Consider the following 12,625-nt stretch of genomic DNA (forward strand, 5'->3'; position numbering starts at 1 on the left):
ATTATGTTGTTAACTAAGTTTGGAAAATGAAATACGTTTGCTCCTCTGAGGTTCCAAGTATGCATTAGAACGTATGAGAGTCTGAGAAGTACTGCAGGAAAGAAGGGTGGTCTAGTAGTAGGGGCTTTGGAATTAGACTTGATTCGAATCCTGGCCTTCCCATCATTACTCGTACATCACGCAGGCAGGAGCTTAGCTTCACGTCTTCGTTGCTTCACCTGCACAATGGGGAGTGTGATAGCACCTACTGTCTACTGTAGCGTGGTGGTTAGGATGAAATGAAGTAACACTGGCACCCAGTAAGTGCTCCATAAAGGTGGTCTCACTGGTGTCTGGCCACGGGGAGCCTTTTTCCAGGGCCACCTCCTGGGAAACCGGTGACAGAGGTTTGGTGCGGCTCCCTGTGTGTTAACTAAGAAAACCCCACCAGCACGGTCCTAGCACACCTCCTCTTCCGTGGGATAGTCCCTGTTGGCTGTTCCCCAAGCTCCTCTCTCAGGTGTTCTTTCATTCAGTCAGCAAACACTTCAGTGCCAGGCCCAAGGTCAAGGAAGAGGAGACCGTATTTTGATGCAGTCAAAACAGCAATGCGAAGACTTTAATACACATCGTCTCATAAACCCTGTGTGTAGAGGAACGTGAAGCTCGGAGAGGTTAAGTACCTTGTAGTGGAAGTAGGACTGGAGTTCAGCTGTGAGCCCCTGTCCTGTTCCCAACATTTCAGTATTTCTCATTTATGGTGATTCTCTAGGGGGTGCTATATGGCTGTTTTTAAGGATAAGCAGGGAGGAAAGGGGAGTGGAAGAGGAAACATCTGATAAGAAGCAGGATTATGTCCAGGCAGAGGGGGAAACAGAAAGTCAGGAGTGGCTTTCAGACCACGAGAATGACCTGTCTCTGGGCCTTGGTTACTCTGGTCTACAAGCAAGCGAGGCCCCAGTGACAGAGCACTGGGAAGGAATTTTCTTTTGCAGCAGATCGTGACTTAGGTAGGTTCTGAGCATGTCTTTGAGGTCAGAAGTTGCCTGGAAGATAACAAAGGTGCCAGCAGGCAGCTCCTGCTTTCATTTGCAGTGGAAGAGAGGCCTGATGTCGGACCAGCTCTGATGGGGATCTGTTATGGAGAGCCAGCCCTCTTCCTGCGCACCTGCGACTCTTTGGAGAACGGGGTAGAGAAACGCCCCCGGTCTGTGGCTGAGTTCACCTTCTGCCTCTAGGCAGCGTCTACTGACACTAACTCCTAGGGCGCACACTGGCTAGGAAGCCACTGTAAGGACGCTGACTATCCCTGGGATCCAGCTGCCACCTGCTCCCCTTTGAGCTGCACTGCGGTCTGGGCATCCATGCACAGGACGCTCACATTCCCTTTCTAATAGGCGCCCACGGTGGCAGGGATTCTGCAGCCCCCATGCCGTGTCTAGCAGTCTGCCGGCAACGAACACTGCTGCAGGCATCTAAGGACCTAGGCTGCTGTCTGCCAGCCCCTGTGTGACCGCTGTTCTCTCTCATCCTAGTGGCTTCCGAGGCCTTCGAAGATGACAACTGCAGCAACTTTGTATCTGAAGACGACTCAGAAACCCAGTCCGTGTCCAGCTTTAGCTCAGGACCGATGAGCCCGTCTGAGCCGGCTGACCAGTTCTCTGCAGTTGTGAGGCCCGGCAGCCTGGATCTGCCCAGCCCTGTGTCCCTGTCCGAGTTTGGGATGATGTTCCCAGTGTTAGGCCCTCGCAGTGAATGCAGTGGGGCCTCTTCCCCGGAGTGTGAGGTGGAACGAGGTGAGTGGCCGCCCTGTCACTGGTAGTGCTGTCCCGGATGCCTCACTGCCTTTGCAGCCAGACCTCTGCACCAGGCTGGGCTAGACCTTCGCCAGGTCCTGGAGCCCCGGCACTGTGGCTGGCGGTCTGTGTGAGTGTGCCATTGGGGCTGAGCACCGTGTCTCCAGGTCCTGGCTCCACAGCTTTGGTTCTGTGTCTCACAACCGTAGTTCTCTGGATAAGCACATGCTAGGGAGGTTTGTGTCTCTCAGCTGTTATAAATAAGTATGACAGCTTTCACCTCTGCAGATAAGCTGAGTGTGTAAAACGACTTGAGGAATGAAAGCAGTAAGCAGTTATGTGGAGAGCCCTGTGACATGCATGGCTGGGCTGCACCGGGGGATTCCAGAGGGCCGGGTTGGCTGGTTGGCTGGGGCCTAAGTGACTCTTGGAATGGCCATTGACTCACTTTACCTTTACCATTTCTATAGGAGACAGAGCAGAAGGGGCGGAGAACAAAACAAGCGACAAAGCCAACAACAATCGGGGTCTTCGCAACAGCAGCAGTGATGGCGGCAAGAGCCAGAGCAGCACCTCCCCCGAGGGCCAGGCCCTGGCGAACCGCATGAAGCAGCTCTCCCTGCACTGCGCGAAGGGGCGAGAGGGGCTTATTGCTGACATAAAGGTGGTGCAGATTGGCTGAGCCGTCCGGGGCCCCGGCCCCAGTGTGCATCACTGTTTGTACGTGAAAACTGTACGGAGAACGTTGTGCCAACACTCATTTAACACATGCCAAATCGTAAGCGTTTACTCTAAACTGCACTAACGGAGTTTCGGTGATCTTGAGGGCCGAAGATCTTTCTTCTGGGTAAGAGCTCCGGAGCTGGTGCATTTCCCAGAGCGGAGCTGTTGCGGGTGCGCCGTGAGCGGTGCGCGGTCTTGGTGGGACATTAGCTGTGACGGTGTTACGGAAGCAATAAGTAGTTCCTACACGAGAACCCGAGCCAGGAAAGGGGCTGGCAAGCTGAGCCCTGCCGTGGCCAACAGCTTGCTTCTCTTTCCCTTCTCTCATCCTCAGTTTGGGAAAACAGAGATGTTCTCCTTTATATCTTAGGGGATCTACATGGACACAAAGAATGCAAGACAAAACTCAAATGTTCAGAATGTACCCTTTTTGACCCAGTGAAAGCTTAAACAATCCAGGAACATAATTCATTTTGGTCGCCTCTGGTGTTCAGAAGGGGCTTCAAAGAAAGTGTATGTTGGGGCACCCATTAAAACCATTTTCTATAAAGGTTACTACGAGCTGCACTTTTTGGGGTGGGAGAGGGGAATGCCAGTGTGGGCAGGGGTGGCGGGGTGGGGAGAACGAGGGTGGCACGGACAGGTCATAGGATGGGATTCGCGGCGGTGGGGGAGAAGGCGCTGTAGCGTAGTGTACCACCTTTCCCACCAGCCAAGGGGACTTACTCTAAGGGAAGTGCATGTGAAGAATGGTTGCCATTGTTATTCTAGACTGACAAGGTGTTCATTTCTCTGTAGGCTGTAACTTAAAAAAAAAAAAATTAAGGGTTATGCTACTAGTATTCCTTAGGGGGAATTGTTTCTTAAAGCTAGGAAAGGGAGCAGGCATGTGTTGGCAGTGGCTGTTACATAGATGCAATGGGATCTGTCATAATACTAATAGTAGTGTGTGTTACGACTGCTTTTCTCATGTTTTCATGGTTACACATATTTAAGAGCACTGTATTTTATTTGTTAAGAAAACTTGGTATTTCTAAAAGCAACCCCATTTCAAGTTGTTTGTTAATTGTCAAAACTTGTATATTTTAGTCATTTGTAAATCTCTTCATACTGCAGTGTTTTCTCCTTTTTTAATGACTGATCTGGTATCTTCATTATAAGGTTATTTTGTACTTGTCTTAATACCTTGAGTGTAATAAAAACCATTAAAAATGTCTACCTTTCTATTAGTTCCAATGAGAAATCCTGATGTTGCCTAAACCTTCTACTCGAGCAACTCTCTTGCCACAGGCAGAGCATGGGATGCAGTGAAAGTCGTGGGTCCTAATAATTCAGGCCCTGATGACCAAGCTTTGAATAGGAATTCCACACCTGCTGCTACAAAGCTAAGCAGTAAGGAGATGGCGGCAGGAGAGTGAAGACAAAGCGGTGACACTGGAAGAGTGGTTCTCAACATCTGCTTTGCAGCGGGGTCTCCTAGGAAGCTTAACAAGTGCTGCTCTGGGCCCGGAGTCCTGGAGACTGATTTAAATTGATTTGGGGGTGCTTGCGCATTGGCCTTTTAAAAGCTCTGCAGCCAACTTTATTCTCTGTCCATATTGGTCTAGCCAGAATTCGTGATTCCCCTTCCTTGTACGTCTGCAGCACTGTGGACCGCTACTGTAGAACCCAACCTCACAGTATATGAACTCGCTCATGCACAGGTGTCCTCCATTAAATTTTTGAGGGCAGGGATTAGATCTTAATTCAGTCTGTACCCTGTAAGGAGGTCTTTAACACAGGAGATTCAATCGTATGTGTTTGTGATAAATATAGCTCTAATGGCTTTAGATTTTCCTTTAAAGGGCCAAAGAAAGTTAATCTACCTAAAATTAGTTTCTAAAATTGAAAGCACTAAATATTTACCAAAGTGAAATCTCACCAGTATAATAATCGACCACTATCCTAAATATTAAAGAATAAATTTTTCTGAAGTGTGAATTTTCAAGCAAATAATGAGTTCTCTTTTAGATAGAACATACAAGATGATTCCTTTAAGAATGAATTTTCTAGGTTAAACGATGCAGTTTCCATAAGTATAAACATTTTATTTCAATTCAAGGTAGCATAAATACAAAAGTTTTGATTATAAATTATAAAGTAGAGATGATGAAAAATACCACCTGTTTTCAGATCTTTAAAATCTCGAGCATTATTCTGCTTTGATAGATTCTTATGTAAACAACTGGGAATTTACACACGACAGTAGTACCTTTGCAAGTTTTCCCAGTGCAGCTTCAGTTACAGTATATTCTCAACTGTATTTTCTTCGGAGTGCTGTTACCGGAAGAGCAGTGAACTACACAGTAATTGAAAACAATATACCAACCAGACGGTGATGTCCTCCATGTCGCAGACGACCTGCGTCACCCGGGTAACAAATGACTGCAGTAGTGAGTGCACGTCTCAGTCCTCTTCACGCGATTCCGTGGGAGATAGGGCCTAACGTCAGCAGCCTTCATTCTTAAGCATGAGCACCTTCATGCTAAGTCACTAGTATTTCCTAAAACTTGATTCTTTCAGAACATCTGGGCAACAAACATTTAAAGTCACGAATGATGCAGACTTAAAATCTGTTATGTGACATAATTCATTTGGTAACTGGCTACCCCAGATGTAAAGTCGTAACATGGCAGGTTCACTACAACATGCTCTGCCAGAAAGACAAACAATGTAAATTTTTCAGAATACTCTCTCAGCCTACCACTCCATTCAGTGAGTCTGTGTCCCTCATCTGGTCTCAGTTCCCTCTCGGCAAAGGCGTATCACAGTGCTGAGGATAAACTCTAGTCATCTGTACTTTTTTTGCAAGCCAACAATGCAAGCCAATTCCACATACACACACAACCATATAAATGGCACCTCTAAAGAAATTTAGGGTAATTTTGACTATGTACAATTCTCACTAAACATCCTGACTTGAGCACCAGATTCCACTGCAACTTTTTTTTTTTTTGAGAATTCTGTTCTGATCATTATGTTTACTGTCCTGGAGATTTGTGTCCTCATTTGAAGAGTTGACTGTTAAGTTTAAAATCCAGTAATTGCTGAGATTTCCCATCACTGAAGTTGTGTGGTTTTGATGGGGATGATGCTATTGAAGTCCAAGAAAAAAGGTCCTTCTTGTTTAGGCAAAAAAGTACTAGGAATGATATTGTAAATCCCAGCAGGTATGTTTTCTAGTTCCAGGTAGCAAAACCCACACCTATATTCAGGGAAAATAAAGACAAAGGTTTAGAGAAGATGGCTCCACGAAAAGCAAAATGTACATCAGATATAATCAAAATGCCAGCCTTACCTGTAGTCACCACTGGATTTCCTCTGAAAGCCATGGGGACCAGGGTCCCCCACCATAGACACTGCTACAACCTCAAAGCCAACACTGTACTGCCTAGCAGTAAAGAGGAACAGAATTACTGCTAAGTAGTCTCAAATACGTACCTACAAATACATACACTTAGAGTGCAGGTGTACTATTAAAATCAACTTTGTGCTTTCTACAAAGCTTCAGTAGGAAGAAACAACTCTCTGAAACACGTGCATACTATTTCTACTCTTAATCATAAAAAACACCACACCATTTATAGGTTCAAATTGAAGACATAAAGTTAATATTAAACTTATTTTAGAAGAGACGATGTTTTTACTATAGGCTCCCAGATAATGTTAGATTTAAATGACAAAATACTGTCATTGTATTAGGTAGAGAACATGGGACAGAAGATAAAACCCTGAAAAAGAAAGTAGTAACGTGTGGCACTCCAAATCAGTAGGGAAAGGAAGGATTATTTAAGGGGTGGTAAGGTAACAAAAACTTAGAAAAAACTGTTACACTATCTCACGACAAATACAAAAATACATTCCATATGGAGTAAAACGTAGAATGTGAAAAAATAAAAACATAAAAGAACTAGAAGAAATATGGTGAAAAATTTATTTACTATTGGGGCGATAGTTCCCGCCCACAGCAAAATCAAGCAGAAAGGACTGACTACTTTAAATGGTGATGGGGACAATTTTTTAGAAATATGTGAAGGAGTCATATTCTTACAGACATACCCTTATTCATGCGTATAATTATGAAAAACATGACAATGCCAACAGAAAAATGGGCAAAAGACATGAATTAGGCAATACAGGAAAAAATACACATTGTCAAGTACTTGCACGTGTTCAATCTATCCAGAAATTAAACACAAAAGCGCAACGAGATTCCTTGTGTTGCCTAGCAGACTGGTGAAGCTTCTGAAAATGACTGTGAAACAGTAGCTTAGTCATATCTGGATGAGGATTATTCGTTTCTTTTGAATTAGATCGTAAGGCAGGCACAATTAAGCCTAGTTTTACTTAGAAGTACTAGTTTTTATTTGTATTCTCTAGTTTTTTTAAAAATTTTTTTTCTTTTTTTTAGATTTTATTTATTTATTTTTAGAGAGGGAGGGGAGGGAGACAGAGAGAGAGAAACATCAATGTGTGGTTGCTGGGGGCCGTGGCCTGCAACCCAGGCATGTACCCTGACTGGGAATCAAACCTGTGACACTTTGGTTCGCAGCCCGTGCTCAATCCACTGAGCTACGCCAGCCAGGGCTTGTATTCTCTAGTTTTTAAACTCTTTAAAATTGTAAAATGTAACACAACGTACACAAAATGAATACCTAACTCAACCAATAATTTGTAAGGTGAGGAAACACCTGGGCATCACGGCCTCTGTGAAGAGAGCCCTCCCCGCACACGGAAGCCCGTGCAGCCTCCCCTCTGGCCACCACCCCTGTGCCCACGACACTAACTTTTAACCACCCTCCTACTCTGTGGATAGTGGGACTTAAACGGCAGTGTAGTTTTGCTTGTCCTTGACTCCATGTAAGTGAAACCATATATATTCTGTCATGTGTGGCTCCTATTGTTTAGTGTTATTTTTAAGACTTGTCCATAATGTTTCGGGGAGCTGTAATTTATTTTCATTGTTATGTAAGACTCTGTTTTGACTATTTTATAATCTTAAAATGCCACTGATGCACATCTGGACTGTTTCAAATTTCTGGCTCTTAACAATGGTTACTGGCCATTTGGATTATCTTTCTTAGGACATGCCTGATCAAGTTATTTTTATTTTTTTAAACATTCTTTTTAAAAAAAAATTTATTTATTTATTTTTAGAGAGGGAAGGGAGGGAGAAAGAGAGAGACAGAGAAACATCAATGTGCAGTTGCTGGGGGCCGTGGCCTGCAACCCAGGCATGTGCCCTGACTGGGAATCAAACCTGTGACACTTTGGTTTGCAGCCCGCACTCAATCCACTGAGCTACGCCAGCCAGGGCAAGTTTTTATTTTTAAAAAACTGAAGACTTTTTCTTACTAACAGCACATGTAAAAATCTTTTTATTAAGATATCTCCTACACAGTAACCCACCGGGAATTGGTTTTGAGATTTGATATGCGACAGGGGTCTTAGTCACCTTTTGGTGCAGGGATACTCAGTTATCCCAGCACTACTTACTGCACAGATACCCTTTCCTTGCTCCTACACAATGCCATCTTTTTCCTAAATCAAGCATCCGTATATGCATAGGTGTGTCTCAACACCCTATTCTGTTCCACTAAGCTCATTTTTAATACAACATTATTAATTTAAGAAAGTTACTCATCACAAACCTTGGTCCTCTTAGCTCAATCAGCAATGGCCCAGTCTTTTCTACATGGAATTGGTAAATGGGATTATTTTTATGAGTCTCTTGGAAATTTCCGCATCCTCCAGCACTCTGACCACTCCACTTTCCATTAATCTATTTAAAACAAAGCGTTTGCATTAACAAAACTTCACGTCCTCCAATTCTATGTTAAAAACAAAACCCAAAAGCATTAACAAAACTTCACGTCCTCCAATTCTATGTTAAAAACAAAACCTTATAATCCCAGCCCCCAAAGGCAGCAACTCCCTACTCTGGCTCCACCCTCTCTCCAGTTTCATTTGCCGGGGACAGCCAATCAAACCCTTCACTGCAGCCAGGTCCCTTTACTATATACTGAGCCTATCTCCATCTCTCAGCCTTCTATCAGGTCGTTTTCCCTGCCAGCAATTCTCCCGAAAATCCTCTACACACCTGGCCCACCCTGCAAGTCAACCTCTAATTCCACTCAAGAGGTTCATCCACACGGCCTTCCCTGATGACCAAGGTTTCCATGAATCTTTCTCTGAATTTCTTATTTCTGCCCAGAGTCACTTAGTGTAACAGTCTTGTTACAGTTCTCTTTTTCCACTCCAGAATATTTTGTTTTATAAAAAATTGTAGAGTGAAAAGAGAAAAGGAGAAAAAGGAAACGGAATTCTAGGATTTCTCTGAGACTGTGACCCAGAGACAGAATTTTCTCACCTGTTTTGATACGGTGTACGGTGAAGGAATCTTTGAAAAGGTAAAGCTGCATGCTGAATATACCTAGATTAAAGAAAATACTGTACTGATAAAGCCCATACTTATAAAAATACCAAAGTGATAAAAGAATATATTGGAAGACTAAAACATTAGTTGGCATATATAAAAGCCACTCTGCTACAGGCAGCCTGGTATCAAGTCAGGTTTAAGGAAACCAGGGAACTGGCTTTCGCCTTCTCTGCGTGCGACTCAGGACAACTCCCAGTCTCCCCAGGCCGTGGCTTCTGCGTCTGAAGACTGGAGGTGTGAGGGCAGCTCCCCAGTGTCCCATTCATCACTAAAAATCTATTCAAACTGAACTTCTTTACTGATCCGTGGAAAACAGATCTACGCAGAACAAAATCACGATGGCCCTCCCAACTCAGGACAGCGATGTTTATAGGCAATCGGTACCCTTTCACCAAGTTCAGAGCCTTCTTTTTCAAGTTAACAAAGAAAGCATTATGTAGGCTAAAGAAGTTTTTATTGCTTGCTCAGTGAATTTATTAGTCCAACATACCACATTACCTCAGGACTAAACTATTACTCTAAAAACAAAAACGTTCACTAAGAATGTTATTCAAGCAGAAGCAGAAGTCAAGAAAAAAATCCGATTTGAAATAGCAAAAAGAAAAATAAAATATCTAGGAATAAACCTAAGCAAAGAGGCAAAAGACCTGTATTCAGAAAACTACATAACACTGAGGAAAGAAATCAAGGAAGACACAAACAAATGGAAACATATACCGTGTTCATGGATTGGAAGAATTAATATCATCAAAATGTCCATACTACCCAAAGCAATTTACACATTCAATGCAATATCTGTTAAAGTACCAATGGCTTATTTCACATAGAACACTTCAAAAACTTACATGGAACCATAAACAACCCCGAATAGCTGCTGCAATTCTGAGAAAGAAGAGTAAAGTAGGAGGAATCACAATACCTGACACTAAACTATACTACAGGGCCACTGTAATCAAAACAGCCTGGTACTGGCATAAAAACAGGCACATGGACCAATGGAACAGAACAGAAATAAACCCAAGTCTCTACAGTCAATATTTGACAAAGGAGGCAGCAACATAAAATGGAGTAAAAATAGCCTCTTCAACAAATGGTGTTGGGAGAACTGGACAGCTACGTGCAAAAAATGAAAATCGAGTACCAACTTACACCTTATACAAAAATAAATTCAAGGTGGATAAAAGACTTAAATATAAACCATGACACCATTCAAGTCCTAGAGGAGAACATAGGTAGGAAAATCTCAGATATTTCACACAGAAACTTTTTTACTGACATGTCCCCTAGAGCAAGGGACATAAAGGAAAGAATAAACAAATGGGACCTCATCAAAATAAAAAGCTTCTGCACAGCTAAAGAAAACAGTATCAAAATTAAAAGAGAACCAACTGTATGGGAAAACATATTTGCCAATGATACCTCAGACAAGGGTTTAATCTCCAAAATATATAAAGAACTTACACGACTCCACTCTAAGAAGACAAGCAACCCAATTAAAAAATGGGCAAAGGACTTGAACAGACACTTCTCCAAGGAGGACATACAGAAAATCCAAAGACACATGAAACGATGTTCAATATCGCTAGCTATCAGAGAGATGCAAATTAAAACCACAATGAGATACCACTTCACACCAATCAGAATGGCCATCATAAACAAAGCAACAAACAACAAGTGTTGGAGAGGTTGTGGAGAAAAGGGGACCTTAGTGCACTGTTGGTGGGACTGCAGACTGGTACAACCACTATGGAAAGCAGTATGGAACTTCCTCAGAAAACTAAAAATGGATCTGCCTTTTGACCCTGCAATTCCACTGCTGGGACTATATCCTAAGAACACTAAAACACCAATCCAAAAGAACCTATGCATCCCAATGTTCATAGCAGCACAATTTACAATAGCTAGATGCTGGAAGCAACCTAGATGCCCATCTGTAAATGAATGGATCAAAAAACCATGGTACATTTACACAATGGAATTCTATGCAGCAGAAAGAAAGAAGGAGCTCCTACCCTTTGCAACAGCTTGGATGGAACTGGAAAGCATTATGCTAAGCGAAACAAGCCAGGCAGTGAAAGACAAATACCATGATCTCACCTTTAACAGGAACCAAAACAACAAAACAAAGAAACAAGCAAAATATAACCAAAGACACTGAAATAGAGGACAGACTGACAGTGACCAGAGAGAGAAGAGGGAATTTCAGGGGAGAATGGGTAGGGTTTACAGGAACAAATTTAAAGGACACATGGACAAAAACTAGGGGGAGGGTGGTGGGGAGGGCTGGGTGGGTGGGCTGGAATGGGGGTAAAAGGGAGAAAACTGTACTTGAACAATGATTAAAATAAAAAAGAATGTTATTCAAAATAAAAAGATTACTTTTCAAAGGCACTATTTTTTTAATACTTTTTAAAAAAATATTTTATTTATTTATTTTTAGAGAGGGAAGGGAGGGAGGGAGGGAGGGAGAGAGAGAGAGAGAAAGAGAGAGAGAGAAACATCAATGTGCGGTTGCTGGGGGTTATGGCCTGCAACCCAGGAATGTACCCTGGCTGGGAATCGAACCTGGGACACTTTGGCTCCCAGCCCATGCTCAATCCACTGAGCCACGCCAGCCAGGGCAAAAGGCACTATTTTTTTGCAGGAAGCACCCTAATAATTTAATATTGAATTGATATAGAAATAAACACATACACATAAAAATACATAATTTTCAGAAATAAACTTTTTCTGTAGATAATCCCACTTACAAAGCAGAGAACATGGCATACCTTCTTCTGTCGCTGCACGTTGGTCTACTTACCCGGACTGTGTAATGGATTGTATTCTGTTTCTCATACTGAGAAACCACTAATGTAAAAGTATGGGTCCCAGGTGTGGTCAGCTTTATCTTAGTCAAATAATGAGGGCTGTTAATTCGAATCCCATCGATGTATGGGGGCGGGTCAGCTGCAAATAAACCAGGAGGTTTACAGAAAAGATTTTAGTTTTTGAATTTAAGTTTTATGATCGATGGTAGGAAAAATACTTAAATGGACATCCCCTTAATTTATTCTATTTTTAAATATAATGTTACTAAAGAATTACAACTTAAACTATAAACTTTACAATTAAAATTTTTTAAACTTTAAAATTAAACAGTTTCTAATAAGCAAAAGCTTTTATACTCCTTCAGAACGCATTCAGTGAGGGACAGGACAATCCCTGCTATTTGCCCTATGTTGCCTTTTTCCCCAGAAGATTTTAAAGTCAGGATTAGATTCTTTTTTTTCTTTTGACAAAGCTTTTAAAGAGATACAGAGTAATGAAAAATATAGCTAGGTCCCCCACCCCTCAAATTTTCTTTTTTGGCTTTATTAGGTTCTTTACAAAACAAAGTCCCTTCAAGCCGCCACCCTCAGCCTCACTGCATTCCACTCTGACAGACGCTATGGGCATCTGGTCAGACTTCAGCACGCGCACCCCTAAGAAGAACGAAGGGGTAATGTTACTTCTGTGAACATTTATCTATAAAAGGATCATATATGTTTTATTTAATATCGTTCATTTTTCACTCAACATGTTTGTGAAATCCACGTTAATCTGCGTAGATATGGTTTATTCTTTTTAAAACTGCCTATATGATACTCTATTTATGACTATAACACAT

At 42.4% G+C, this 12,625-nt stretch overlaps 2 protein-coding genes across 3 annotated transcripts in view; one reads left to right on the forward strand and one right to left on the reverse strand.

Annotated features, from left to right (window-relative positions):
• SH3BP5 (SH3 domain binding protein 5) overlaps positions 1-3,714 on the forward strand; it is a 60,663-nt gene extending 56,949 nt beyond the window's left edge. Inside the window, exons 8-9 of the mRNA XM_028518940.2 lie at positions 1,515-1,775; positions 2,246-3,714. Of these exons, the coding sequence (XP_028374741.1) occupies positions 1,515-1,775; positions 2,246-2,457 (473 nt within the window). The 3' untranslated portion in view covers positions 2,458-3,714. The remainder of the gene's footprint in view (positions 1-1,514; positions 1,776-2,245) is intronic.
• Positions 3,715-4,559: 845 nt separating this feature from the next.
• Positions 4,560-12,625, reverse strand: part of CAPN7 (calpain 7) — a 40,278-nt gene continuing 32,212 nt past the window's right edge. Inside the window, exons 17-21 of one of the 2 annotated variants that reach the window (XM_028518470.2) lie at positions 11,780-11,925; positions 8,908-8,970; positions 8,189-8,319; positions 5,836-5,928; positions 4,560-5,742 (exon numbers count right to left, since the gene is read on the reverse strand). In XM_028518470.2, coding sequence (XP_028374271.1) covers positions 5,598-5,742; positions 5,836-5,928; positions 8,189-8,319; positions 8,908-8,970; positions 11,780-11,925 — 578 coding nt within the window. In that variant the 3' untranslated portion in view covers positions 4,560-5,597. The remainder of the gene's footprint in view (positions 5,743-5,835; positions 5,929-8,188; positions 8,320-8,907; positions 8,971-11,779; positions 11,926-12,625) is intronic. The other variant, XM_036030633.1, reaches the window with a different exon arrangement.

Source organism: Phyllostomus discolor, chromosome 7 (assembly GCF_004126475.2).
Source record: "Phyllostomus discolor isolate MPI-MPIP mPhyDis1 chromosome 7, mPhyDis1.pri.v3, whole genome shotgun sequence".
Lineage (NCBI taxonomy): Eukaryota > Metazoa > Chordata > Mammalia > Chiroptera > Phyllostomidae > Phyllostomus > Phyllostomus discolor.